This window comes from Caretta caretta, chromosome 1, assembly GCF_965140235.1.
Source record: "Caretta caretta isolate rCarCar2 chromosome 1, rCarCar1.hap1, whole genome shotgun sequence".
NCBI lineage: Eukaryota > Metazoa > Chordata > Testudines > Cheloniidae > Caretta > Caretta caretta.
In genome coordinates this window covers 334,332,207-334,346,465 of record NC_134206.1, presented here as the reverse complement: position 1 = coordinate 334,346,465, position 14,259 = coordinate 334,332,207, and the positions used below count along the sequence as shown (strand labels likewise).

Here is a 14,259-nt window from a genome sequence, read left to right as displayed (position 1 = left end):
GCCTCACCAGTGCCAAATAGAGGGGAATAATCACTTTCCTCGATCTGCTGGCAATGCTCCTACTAATGCAGCCCAATATGCTGTTAACCTTCTTGGCAACAAGGGCACACTGTTGACTCATATCCAGCTTCTCGTCCACTGTAATCCCAGGTCCTTTTCTGCAGAACTGCTGCTTAGCCAGTCAGTCCCCAGCCTGTAGCAGTGCATGGGATTCTTCCATCCTGAATGCAGGACTCTGCAGTTGTCCTTGTTGAACCTCATTAGATTTCTTTTGGCCCAATCCTCCAATTTGTCTAGGTCACTCTGGACCCTATCCCTACCCTCCAGCATATCTACCTCTCCCCTCAGCTTAGTGTCATCCGCTAACTTAATGAAGATGTTGAACAAAACCGACCCCAGGACCAACCCCTGGGGCACTCCACTTGATACCAGCTGCCCACTAGACATTGAGCTGTGGATCACTACCTGTTGAGTGATCTATCCAACGATCTATCCAGCTTTCTATCCACCTTATAGTCCATTCATCTAATCCATACTTATTTAACTTGCTGGGAAGAATACTGTGGGAGACCATATCAAAAGCTTTCCTAAAGTCAACGTATATCATGTCCACCACTTTCCCCATATCCACAGAGCCAGTTATGTCGTCATAGAAGGTAAGTCAGGCATGACTTGCCCTTGGTGAATCCATGTTGACTGGTCCTGATCACCTTCCTCTCTTCCAAGTGCTTCAAAATGGATTCCTTGAGGATCTGCTCCATGATTTTTCTGGGGACTGAGGTGAGGTTGACTGGTCTGTAGTTCCCAGGATTCTCCTTCTTCCCTTTTAAAATATGGGCACTATGTTTGTCTTTTTCCAATCATCATGGACCACCCTGGATTGCCACGAGTTTTCAAAGATAATGGCCAATAGCTCTGCAATCACATCAGCTAACTCCCTAAGCACCTTCGGATGCATTGCATCTGGCCCCTTGGACTTGTGTTTGTCCATCTTTTCTAAGTAGTCCTTAACCTGTTCTTTCGCCACAGAGGGCTGCTCACCTCCTCCCCATACTGTGCTGCCCAGTGTAGCAGTCTGGGAGCTGACCTTATCTGTGAAGACCAAGGCAAAAAAAGCACTGAGTACGTCACATCATGCATCACTAGGTTGCCTCCCGCATTCAGTAAGGGCCCCACACTTTCCCTGACCACCTTCTTGTTGCTAACATACCTGTAGAAACCTTCTTGTTACCCTTCACATCCCTTGCTAGCTGTAACTCCAATTGTGCTTTGGCCTTTCTGATTTCACCCCTGCATGCTCAAGCAATATTTTTATACTCCTCCCTAGTTATCTGTCCAAGTTTCCACTTCTTGTAAGCTTCCTTTTTGTGTTTAAGCTCACCAAAGATTTCTCTGTTAAGCCAAGCTGGTCATCTGCCATATTTGCTATTCTTTCTGCACATTGGGATGGTTTGTTCTTGTGCTCTCAGTAAGGCTTCTTTAAAATACAGCCAGCTCTTCTGGACTCCTTTCACCCTCATATTAACCTCCCAGGGGATCCTGCCCATCAGTTCCCTGAGGGAGTCAAAGTCTGCTTTTCTGAAGTCACAGGAGTCTTGTGAGAATAAATACATTAAAGATTAGAATGTGCTCGTATACTAGGGTCATGGGTACCGTACCATAGATAGTAATAATAAGTGCTGACAGTATGCTTGATTGTTCAGCTAGCTGGTGGTCTGGCCACTATAGACAACCCTATGAGAGGTACAACTGCAGAAATGTTCACCTGGCACTTGAAGGCTTAGAATCAAAATACAACTGGGAGGCTAGTCAGTCTCTATACCATTCAGTCTCTAACCTATCTGCTGCAGCTGTCAGTTACTGTTAAATGTGGTGATGGGTTTTGTGACAGGAACTCTTGTCTAGGATATGCGGGGACCACCATGCAGTCTACAGATGGTAACAAAATTGGTTGGTGTAAGACCAGGCTAGATTTGAGCTAACAAAAGAGATTCACATTAACTTATGTCTCAATATTGGTGGCATATTCCAAAAAAGCAAGCAGGTTACTTTTTCAACAATCAAGGGGAAAGGCTCTTGTGCCCTCTAAACTACTATTTTCATGTGTCCTGACTTTTTGCCCTTTTTTTGATGATCAGTCATTGTATACAGCTTCCTCACCGTGTTGGGCTTTTGTACGGCAGACAGCTTCTATGAGAGAAAGAGAGGGAATGAATGTCTAAAGCAGATTCACGGCAATATCAAGGGAACTTCGGCATCAATCTGCCTCCTGGAGGATAATCTGTTGGCCTGCATTTGTGTTTGTGATAGTCGTAACTATTTGCCATTGATCTGATGGGACGTCTCTTTCTCTCTTTTTATTTCTGTAGAATAAAGTCATGGGTGGAGAAAATGCAAGAGGATCTTGTAACGTTGGCAAGAAGTGCAAGTGGGGTGGACGAGCTTGCCAAGGTGAGTCTAAATGAGTAGACCCTCTGTCTGTGTCAACTAGAACAGTCAAAAATGGATGGTGCTCATGATGTAGGGGAAACAAGTAATCATCCCATCCTCACAACGATTTCTTTTGGAATGAAAGCCGATAGTATCCCTTTTCTCTACTGTTTACTTAGAAGGAAATGAATAATGGAGACATCCATTAATTCACTCTCTTTTTGTTGAAGCTAATATTTAATCAGCTTTGCAGTACCAGGCACAAGGTTTATGATTATTACAACTCCCATACACAATAGCACAGCTCCTTTTACATTGTGTATTTGTCCAATATGGTATCCAGGAAACAACTATTCAAGGAAAGTTCATGGAAAGCACTCTGTTTTGAAAGAGAAGACCAGTTTTCTGACATACAATTTCTCTGAATTTAAGAAGTCTCTGTTGGCTAGATTTCTGTGGAGGAGAATGATAACTATCTAATATTCTTAGCTATACTACTTTAATCCAGAGTATATTTTACAACAGGAACAAATTATTATTACTTTTTATTATGGAGAAGAGGTATCGATGTTACAACACATACTATTATCGAACATACAAAAATAAGTTAAAAGAACATTATTAAGATTGAGAAGTCAAGCACTCAAAAGTTAAGAAATGACAGAATTAAGGTTACCTGTGCAACCTTAATTCAGCCCCCTGGTGAGTATGCACTGTGATACAGTCTTTAATTTTGTGGTCACACACTATTTTTTCCATAGGACCTCTGCCCCAGTCAGTTCACAGAATAGACATGCTCTGAATATGAATCAAGGTTATGCAGGGAAGGGGACAGTTGTTTGAAGGTACCTACATCATTTGTAGCAGAATTTGGAAGGTGTATAGTGCATGAGGCAGGAGAACGCAGGAAGAGAAAGGATGGTCTCATGGTTAAAGCAGTTGAATACTATCCTTGGGAATTAAATTCTGTCCCTGTCTTTGCCATAGAGTTCTTATGTGATGCTGAGCAAGTCACTTATACCAAATTTAGTGTGTTCTATATTTTCTGGGTGCCTGAGTTGAGACTCTGGGATCTAATTTGCAGGAGTGCTGAATACTCTCAGCTATAAATGAAGTCAGTGGGACATGTGCTTTGGTCATATAAAATGCCATATGTTAGGATATAGATATTCAGGCCTGTCTGTAAAGGCCTATACTCTAAGAATTTGGGTGTATTCTTATCACTTGGCTAGTTATAGAGGTATAAAAGAAAGAATCAAAATCACTGTCTGCCCGTGTAAGAGCCTTCTCTTACTGTGACAGTCTGAGGCCCTGTTCTTAGGCTAAGGCCTTTGGCTAAGCAGCAGAGGCAGCCATAAGCTGGGAAGCGACTGGTCACATCCTCACATTCCAAACTAGTCACATTGAAATAAGGTGCTATTGGGCTGTTAGGAATATAGTCCTGTCCTGATAATGCCTATTGCCTCCAGAGAGAGGGAAGTGCCTAGAAGATGTAAAAGGAAACTTTGATAGCATCCTGTCTGGCAAGAACTCACTTATCAATAGCTGGGATGTGAAATCCTCACTTCTGTATTGTTTTGTCATTATAGTTCCCACTTTGCTATTGTTTGTCTGTATAATCTCTGTCTGGTTCTGTGATTGTTCCTGTCTGCTGTGTAATTAATTTTGCTGGGTGTAAACTAATTAAGGTGGTGGGATATAATTGGTTAAATAATCATGTTACAGTATGTTAGGATTGGTTAGTTAAATTTCAGTAAAATGATAGGTTAAGGTATAGCTAAGCAGAACTCAAGTTTTACTATATAGTCTGCAGTCAATCAGGAAGTGTGTGTGTGGGGGGGAAATGGGAACAGGGAATGGGGGTGGGGAAATTGGAATCATGTTTAGCTAAGGGCAGAAATGAGAACAGGGCCACAGGTAAGGCTCTGTGGTGTCAGAGCTGGGAAGGGGGACACTAAGGAAGGAAACTGGAATCACGCTTGCTGGAAGTTCACCCCAATAAACATTGAATTGTTTGCACCATTGGACTTTGGGTATTGTTGTTCTCTGTTCATGCGAGAAGGACCAGGGAAGTAAGTGGGTGAAGGAATAAGCCCCCTAACACGATATAATGGTAAGAACTCCTATAAAAGGAGGTCTTAGGCCACTGAAATTTGGAACCTAAAGTTAGTGAACACTTTTGATCTTAATCTTCCCGGGCCTCATTACTCCATCTGTAAAAGAGGGATAATGCCCCCAACTCATCTCACAAGTGTATTGTGAAAATTATTTAATTAATATTTGTGAAGCACTCAGACGCGACAGTGACAAGCGCCATTGAAACTCAGAAGGAAACTAATAATTCTGTTTTCAGAGGAGGGTTTAGATTGTTTTGTTTTGCAGTAAAGAGGGCACACACTGAACAATGAGGTGAAAAAAAAATCTCCTCATTAAGTGAACACTGTCCATTCTGTGCACTGAATGAGGCAAAGGTCCTATGAAAAAATAGTGTGTGAGAGTTAGAGACTTTATTGTAATGTCCCCGGCAGCCGAATTAAGGTTCCACAGGCATCCTTAATTTGGAATTCCTAATTTTTTAGTGCTTGGCTTTGCAGCCTTAATAATATTCTTTTAATCTTGTTTTTGTGTGTAATTTCCTAGGTTTTTTAAAATGGAAACGGAAAAAACCACACACCCTGAAATACCATCATGTGGGATCATATTGACACTCTCACATGGTTCATCAACAGGAAAGGAACCCTTAGACCCACTGCATAGACCTCTGACGCATGAGCTAATGGAATAACTGATAGCAATAGTGGATTGTTATCCTCTGTGTGGACCAACTCCAAGGGGGGAGGAGACCCTTTGCTAGTGGTTTCAGAGATATTCACAGCAGAGGATGGTGAGACTCGGAAATTATAGGTTCCTTTCTGTTGGAGGGAGTGTGCTCTAGCAGGTACAGACTCTTCTGTGCACGTGCCCCAAGTGTGACACATTCTGCCCCATCCCCTCAGACTTGTCCCAGTCCTGTCTCTTACCCATCCCGGCCTCCTTGTCCAGTTCCATACTTCTCAACTACCCAGTTCCAGTCTCCACTCCTCAGGCTGCTCATCCCAATCCTGGTTTCCTTGCTCAGGTAGTGCTAGTTTTACCCCTGTGGACTTCTGATCCCCTTATTAGTCTGTCCCCAACTCCCAGTTTTCTTGTGTATCTATTCCTAGTTCATCCCTCCTCCTAACCCCCATCTCCTTACCCAGCCAGTCCAAGTTGTCCTCTCCTGGCGTCTCTTCCAGTCTCTCTCTTCCTTACCCTGGCCTCCAGTCACACCCCTCTTAGCTCCCATGTTCCCAGTGCCAATCTTCCTTCCAGGCTTTTTGTCCAATCTCAGTGTCCCCTCTCAGTTCTCTCCCCTCATCCTGGCTTCCAGCCAGATCTCTCTCCTCTCCTTCATCACCTCCTCCCCCCTACACATTGGTCCTAGTCGTCGTAGCCAGCCAGTGTGAGTCTACTGCCTGACTCCTCATCTGATTTCAGTCTCCCACATTTCCCACCCTTCTCCCAGTGTCTTTTCCAAACCCTCCCCAGTCTCCCCTTTCACCTTAATTCACAGTCCTAGTTCCCTACCCCCAAGCTTCTTGTCCCAATGTGTTCCTTTCCATTCCCTCTGCATGAGAGTTAGATGGATTCCTCCTCCGTGCAGCCTGGGCCTAGTGGCAGATAGGGGGTCATGGAAAGCACAGGAGAGAAAGTCTCTCTGTTTAGATGCCTGGACTAAGAACAGCCCATAGCAGCCCTGAACTGCAATTGCAGACAAAACCCTGTTCAGCTGTGGCTTGGAACATGACCAGTGCACAGAGAATCTTTGAGAAAACTGCTAAAATCTAAGAACCCTCTACTGAGCATGTTTGATCTGCAGTTCTTCAAGGATTAGAATTTGGACAAATTAGGATGGAGTTTCCAAGGGACAACAAAAGTCACATCTGTGAAACAAAGGTTGCCCGCTGCAAAATTTCAAGACCCTACTCCAAAGCATGGAGGTGCTAGAGCTTTTAAAAGAAAAAGTGTCTAGAATATTTTAACATGGGCAAACCACATATTTATGCATATTTCTTTCTTGGAAATTGCTGAACCCCTTTGGTTAAAATTTAAAAAAGAAAAAAAAATCAGCCTGAGGCAGACACCAGGAATGGAAAATTTCAGCCCAAATGCATATAACTTGGCCATACTTGAACCAATTGAAAACAGGTTCTTATAATGGGAAATGTTGGGCAACCTTAATAATATACAGTGCTATCAGCCCTGCCTAGAGTATACCACAATTACATGAAAACTGAAGAAAATGTTAATCTCTGAACATAGTATCTAATCCCTTTTGAAAGCCAGAATGTGTAGCACACTTAATACAAATCAAAGTGCTGTTTCAGTGGGTATGCCGACTGGCTTGTGTGCATGTGTATGATTCCAGAATAAGAAGCATTAATGCAGTATGTTTCCATATAAAATACCACTTCATATTAATATAATTCAGGAAAGATCTATACTGCAGTATGTTTTTTTTTCTGTATCCACAGACTTTAATTGCCTTTCTTTGTAAGTGGAAATGTAAGACCCTGTAAGGAGTGACCTATGGAATCACTCTCTTTTCTCTTATTTACACTTCCACTTTCTGATTTTTAAAATGAGACTCCATATTTCACTATTATGGTTCCATTAGTGCTTAATTACATCTCTTCTGAAATGAACCCCTGTCAAAGCTGAATCCCCACTCTGTCACTCCGAGTGCAAAAGTGGGGGCCTGCAAGGATTTTAAAAATTAATACTTGCCGCTCCAGGCTTCTATTACACTCCCAAGGTTACAGCTTTTCTCTGACCTTGGCTTGGTAAGTGCTGCCACCACCCAAATGCAAAAAAACCAAACTCCTTTGAGCCCAGGAAGGAGCACTTGGGAATTCCTCCCCGTGGGGTACCCTCAAACCCTTTCACCCACCTCCAGGGAAGAGCTGAGAAAGAAAACAAAGGAAATTAGCTTTGGCTACCAGCTAATCAAACAACATGCACAAAGCTCTTAGGACACCAAAAATCCAATCCTGTTCTTAAGAAAGGTAAATTGTATTAAAAACAAAAAGGAAAAAATTACATCTGGAAGTTAGGCTTTTTGCTTGACCTTAAAAGAAACAATTCCAAAAATTAAGCACCCAACTAGCTTTTTTGGGGGGGTCAGCTTAAAGGTTACAAGCAAACAAAAGCATCAGGGGTTAGCACAAAGCCAAAATAAAAAATAAACCTGATTGTGTCTAACTAAACATTCCCTGTCCAAATAATTTCTTCTAGTGTGGAAAATGAATTTTCATATCTGGTTCAAGCCTTACATAGCATTGCTGCAGCCCAGAGAGCAACAGACAAAAAGAAAGTTTCTTTCCCAATTTTAAAAAGTTCTATGGCAACTTCCACCTTCTCTGTATGTATATAATATATATATATATATACACACACACACATATATAATCTTCTTACTATATGTTCCATTCTATGCATCTGATGAAGTGAGCTGTAGCTCACGAAAGCTCATGCTCTAATAAATTTGTTAGTCTCTAGGGTGCCCCAAGTACTCCTGTTCTGTTCTTTTTACCTGCCTATTGGCTCTTTTGGTCAGGTGCCCACTCCTTTTCTTTTACCTGTGGGCTTTGTTAACCCTTCTCCCAAGCAGAGAACAGACACCAAGAGGGATTTACAACTAGCTGGCTGGCTGGATGTCCATCAAAGGGAGCTATTCCCCCTTCCCCCTTCATGTATCACAACCCCAGTCTTGTTGTATCAGAGATTAGCATATATTAAAGATAAAGCACTTGTGAATTCTGCAGGTAGGGTCCACTATCACTTTTATTCAAAGAACCTACTTTTCATTGCTCATAGCTTTTTGAAACATGCAGCTTTTAGGCTAAATTTACAGGGCTAGAGTCTGACCCAAACCCCACTTAAGTGAATGAAAATACTTCTGTTGACTTCAAAGGGCTTTAAATCAGCCCTCTAGTCTCCACACTTTTGGGAAACTTTGAGACGAAAATAGTTGTCTTTTCTTTTTTTTTTTTTTCCTTTTTTCTTTTTTTGGAGGCGAGAATGATGAGATTTTAAAAATAATACACTTTTGTGAGCAGCTGTAGCGCCAGAGTTTGTGGGGAGGGGCGGGGGGAATAGGGGAGTAGATAGCTGTAAATTGGCCAGGAAATAGGCTTTAGGAAGAATAAGTGTCTGTGTTCTAGAGAAAAATCCATTCTGATTTGGCCATGCGATAAGGGTTTGAAAATCACAGCTAGCGCATATAATAGATTTTTAATAATTTTAGGGCCTGATGCACCTCCCACTAAAGTCAGTGGAAGGACAACCGCTGAGTTCAGTGGGAGTTACTGCGTCCTTCCCAGTGCTACACTCACCCATTTTGTGTCACTAGGACTTCTGAGGACATATCCCATGATTCTTTGTGCTGCAGCTTAATATTAAATACTTGCAATAAACTGCTTATGAACACTCTAAGACTTATAAAAGACCAAGAATAATGCATAGAAATGATTTGGTGAATAACTTTGAATAGTGAATACATTTGAGAAAATTGTTGCTGCTTGTGGACAATTGGCCCACAGAAATGTATTGAATATTATTATTAATTAGTATTGCACCTGTAGCTAATTAGTATAGCACCTATAGCTGGCAAACACGGTTGAGTCCCCGTTATGGTATGTGCAGTGCATACAGATAGTGAAACCCCTGCTCAGAAGAAAGTACAATCTAAATCGACAAGACAGCCAAAATATGTGTGTGTGCAGGGAGAGGAACCACTGTTATCCTTTATTTTATGGATGGGGAGCTTGAGCACAAAGAGATTGACTTGCCCAAGGTCACACAGGAAGTCTGTGACAGAGCCAAGAATAGATCCTGTATCTCCTGAATCCCAGTCCAGTGCTTTAACAACAAAGCATCCTTCATCTAAACAGTTTATGAATTATTGATTAGCTATAGGAATAAGCAATAGCACGACTATTAATTCACTACAGTTATTATTACCCTTAAGAGGGACTGTGCTTAATATTTATGCTTCCTTTTGTAGTTCATCTTTGTGCCCTTTGCTGCTTATTTATGCTGTATGGGAATGGCTTCAAAGTGGTTTTCCAAAAATAGTTTTTAATCTGCATTTTTCAGTGCAGTTTTCCTAGACATTAATTAGGGGGCTTAGCTTGAGAACTGGGAAAGTGACAACACAGATTTTCTACCAACTGTGGTGTCCTCATCTCAGTTCCAGTCCTCCAAAGGTTACCTCGGCAAGGAGGGGAAGTCTTGGGTCGATAGGCCAAATTCTCAACTGCTGTAAATCAGAGTAGCTGCACTGAAGTAAATGGAGTAACATGGATTTATACCAGCTGAGGTTCTGGTCTGATATCTCTAATTTAAAAACCAAGCCTGCAAACCTTATTTGGAAAAAAAATATTGAGCCACTTTTATACATCATACATGAGAAATAAAGGACACAAACATGATCACTTTTTGCCTGTTCAGTTTCCCATTTGAAAAGAGCACTGTGGGTTTCATTACCAATCTCACATCCTGATACTGTCCAGTTTCTGATTCAGTACATGTTTCTTACTAAAATAACAATGGGAAAGAACTCACAGTGAAGCACAACATGCAGGATGATCTAGAGTTACAAGATTTTGCACATGTAGCAACCTCCCTGGCACTTGGAGGGGAGAACCACAGGTTGCAGGAGGGGAGAGTTTGGAGGAGGCACCAGCAGTCAGTCTGTGTGCATATGGCTTGAATGCTTGCTTCAGTTACAGCGCCTCTGTAAATAGTTCTCTTAATAAAGGGCCAGTCTAGTTTTAGAAACATCATGTCCTCTACTGTTGTGTTACATGAAACAGTGCAATTGTTGTAGGTAGGGTTACCCTTGACCGGTATTTGACTGCCCTGGCTTTTTATTTTTAATGGATTTGCCAGTTTCCAGAAAAATAATTTGATCTGCTGGATTTTTTTAAATGTGGGTCTAAAGATTTGCATTATTATGACAATACACTGGGATATCTAATGTTAAAAGTTTCTGTGTCCAGCTAAAGACTCTGTAGTGTTCCCAATTTTGCAGTTTAAGTCATCGATCAAAACTGTTGAAAATACAGCAGCTGTCTTCCCACCAACATGTAAGCGCGCCATACAAATGTCTGAGAGAGGGTTTGAGTCATGCGAGAACGAGGAGAGATGCGATGTTATCAATATTATATGTATGTGTTACCTCTCTTGTTAGAGTGGCTACGGAAGGCAGGGTTGCGGAATTGTCTTGTGGTTGGGGTTAAGGCGGTCTTGCCTTGTGGGAGTGCTGCCGGGTTTTTTTGTTTTTTGTTTTTTGCGTCTCAAAGTTGGTAACCCTTGTTGTTGGTCTTAAAAAAAGAAAAATATTAGGGGCCAGATTCTTATTTACACCAAGGCTTCTTTAAACTGCTCTGGCAGCGTACAGGTGGTGTTCACATGATGTAAGGGTAATTGCTGTTCACTTTAAGAAGTCAGTGTAAATCAACCCTAGTGTAAATGATATGCAGGCCATAGTGAGCAAGTAGTATTTTTAAGTTTTCTGGGAAATATATAGATATATATTTTAAAAAAATGAGTGCCTATAGATAGGCTCCTAAATCCATAATAAAGTACCAAAATAAGGGGCCTGTTTCTCAGAAGTGCTGAGCACCCAGGTGATCCCATTGTCGTCAGTCATTTTCTTCAGTGGGAACAAAAAATGTTTATTCAGAAAAGGTGCAAACCCATTTGTGTTAGTCCTGGACAACCAGGGCCACATTGCTCAAGAGTGAGTGGAGAATGGTTTGAATTGTAGAGCTAAGTACACAAATAATTATTGTTTTTTTAAATGTGTGTATAGCTTCCATTTTAAATAGACCTTTCACAGCATAGACCCATGACTAAGCTAATTGACACTTTTTATAATTTAATAAACGGTGACAAGTGTGCTTCTAATTCCCCACATTAGTTGCTAATATACCTCTAGCAGAAGGGGATAGAAAGAAAAGGAGGGACCCTTACAAAACTCAGAAATCGAGTTCTCAGATTGGGCAAGTTGACCCGTAGCAATGCACTAGCTTGTCCGTTTCAAACTGATTGACAAGGAGCATATATTATGTAAATATCAAAGTAAAAATGTGGTTGTGTGTTAGAAGTTTTGACGTGACAAATACACAGGAGCTGTACCGTAAAATGCAATGGCAATACATAACATTTTACACTGTGTAACCTTTTCAAGCAACAGGCTAATTGAACACAACAGCAGTTTAGAGATACTGTTCCAAGGAGAGCTAGTTTCTGAAAGTTTCCCTTTTGATGTATAGTAGCAATAGTGAGTCATGCATGATATTCATGAGGCATGCTGTTATTAAAGTCCCAGGAGTCTCAGAGAAACTTGTTAAACTTGTTCTTTATTAGAGCTGTTCAAAAATGGGAGGAAATTTTTCTTTAAAATTTAAAAAAAACAACAACCAAATTTCCAAATTTCAACCTCAAAAATTATTTGAAATTTCCATTTATTTTCAACCAGTTCTTTCTTTATCCCTACCCATGTGTATTATAATGAACATTACCAGTTGATGTTTTCTACCTTTGCATTTTATTTTGGTTCAGATATTTTTAAAGTAAAAATCATTTGCTCATGGGGGAAAATAATATTAGGGATGGAAATGATTGATTTGGAGAAATTATGGGAAGGATATATTTTATTTGCATATTTTATTTGTCAAGCTTCAGCATGGGAACGGGGAGCACAGGCCACTGGCTTCACGGAGGTGGGAGATCACCCTGCAGCCTCCCCTCCCCTCCGGACACAGATTCGATGGTGAGACTGTACCTGACCCTGACGTAGTATAAGGGCTAGGCCTGCCCCAGAAACACACCCCTGCCCCTCCAGACCAGGCGCACCAAAAGAGGGGCAGAATCTCACATGTATTCCCAGCCCTGGCCCCCGATACAGGTGTGCGGCAGTCAGGCTCAGCCCAGCAGGATTCAAGTGTGGAGGGGATGAGTGTTGAGGCATCCAGGTGTGGGGTAACATGGTTCAGTGTTGGGCAGTCTGGGTGTGGGTGGCTTAGTGGGATATGCGAGGAGATCTGGATGCACATGGGCTCATTGTGGAGTTCCGGATGCAGGGGGAATGGGACTTTGCAGGGGGGTCAAGGTGAAGATGGTTGCAGCTCAGTGGCAGGGGTCTGGGTGTGGAGGGAATGGGGCTCAGTGAGGGGGTCTGGGTGAGGGGGACTCAGCAGCGAGAGTGGAGGTGCTGGGGTGGGGGTCTGAGTGCAGCTGGTTGGGGCTCGGTGGGGTGGGGGGCCAGGTACAGGGAGTCGAGGTGGTCCAGGTGCTCAGGGGTGGGGCTTGTCAGGCTGGGGGTTCAAGTGTCGGGGATTGTCTGGTTGCAGGGATGGGGGTCTGGAAGGGCTTGGCGGGGGGGTTCTGGGTACGGGCGATGTGGCTTGGCGGGTGGGTATGTATATATAGGGAGGCATCTGTCTGCATGGGGGTTGAGTGGATGGAGGAGCAACTCCCCATACAGTGACCTCTCCCCCCGTCGCTGAAGAGCGATGGGGGCAGGAAGCGCGGAGCTTTCTGCAGCCGGGGGAGGTTTCTGACCCAGACCCAGCTGTTCCTCGCAGGGAAAGAGGAAGTTCTGTTCTCTCCCACCCCCCCAGCCCAGGTGGGACTAGCAGCAGAACCTGGCGCAAGGTAGGCGCCACCAGCCAGGGAGTCCCCAGCCCTCCCCGCCCTTCGCCTGCAGTGATTTACCTCTATGCCAGTTGCTCCGGGTACCCAAAACAACGTGCCCGCACTTCCCTTTGCTTCCCCATCAGAAGTCACTGTGAGGGAAGCAAAGAAATCTGTGGGAGACATGAATTCTGTGCATGGGCAGTGGCATAGAATTCCCTCAGGAATAATAATACAGCAGGACTCATTACTGGAGAGTCAGTGTGGTTGAGTTGATATAATATAGAGCTGGCACTCAAGATCTCTTGAGTCCTAATCCTGGATGTATCACCAACTTGTTTTGTGGCCTTATGCCACTCACAGTCTGTGTCTCTCTTAATTCATCTGTAAACAAGGGGATAATGCTTAGCTACCCTAAGGCTGCTGTGGAGGTTAAGTGGTTGAGGATTGCATGGCTCTTTTAAACATATAAAGCCTTATCATTGATGAGCATTATTATTAAGGGATTTTTGTGGTAGGGCAATGAACACAGGCACCAAAAATAGGCATTTCACGCATTCACTGAGGTGAATTACAGAGCCCAATGGGTAGCGTTTGAGGCAGACAAGATAGGATAGGGTAACTAGTGGTCTCCAAAACATGAAAGCAGTGTTTTAACAATATTGTGCTCCAAAGAGACATCCCTGCCACTGCTATATAGTTTTATGTGAAACCAAATACCAAAGGAGTGAGAATTATTAAGATCATCCTCCAAATTAAGTTCTGTCGAGCTTACATGTTGCTAACTGATGTCAAGATGTCAGTGAAATTAAATCACTTTTAGAAATGCAGGCTGGGAAATTTGAAGACACATCTGCATGCTATCCTTATTATCCGAATGGAAATTAAGGGATTGTCAAAACACTGGGTGCCTCATTTATTACTTGCACATGCTACTCTCCCTCAGCTCCCTTTGCAATAAACTGGCATTTTGAAGTGCTCCTTCTTCAAGCTTGTGAAGTCGGTTATAAGAGTCTAAGCATAGGTGGCTGAATTAACAAAGTTCATTCAGACTCAAGGGGAAGGGGTGACTTGGCATTACCATACTTTCAATTATTTCTACATGAT

General features: G+C 42.6%; 1 protein-coding gene across 3 annotated transcripts in view; it reads left to right on the top strand.

Annotated features, from left to right (window-relative positions):
- CACNA2D1 (calcium voltage-gated channel auxiliary subunit alpha2delta 1) overlaps window positions 1-14,259 on the top strand; it is a 690,472-nt gene that overhangs the window by 76,006 nt on the left and 600,207 nt on the right. For all 3 annotated transcript variants that reach the window (XM_048836497.2, XM_048836498.2, XM_048836499.2), the window contains exon 2: window positions 2,370-2,451. In XM_048836497.2, coding sequence (XP_048692454.1) covers window positions 2,370-2,451 — 82 coding nt within the window. The remainder of the gene's footprint in view (window positions 1-2,369; window positions 2,452-14,259) is intronic.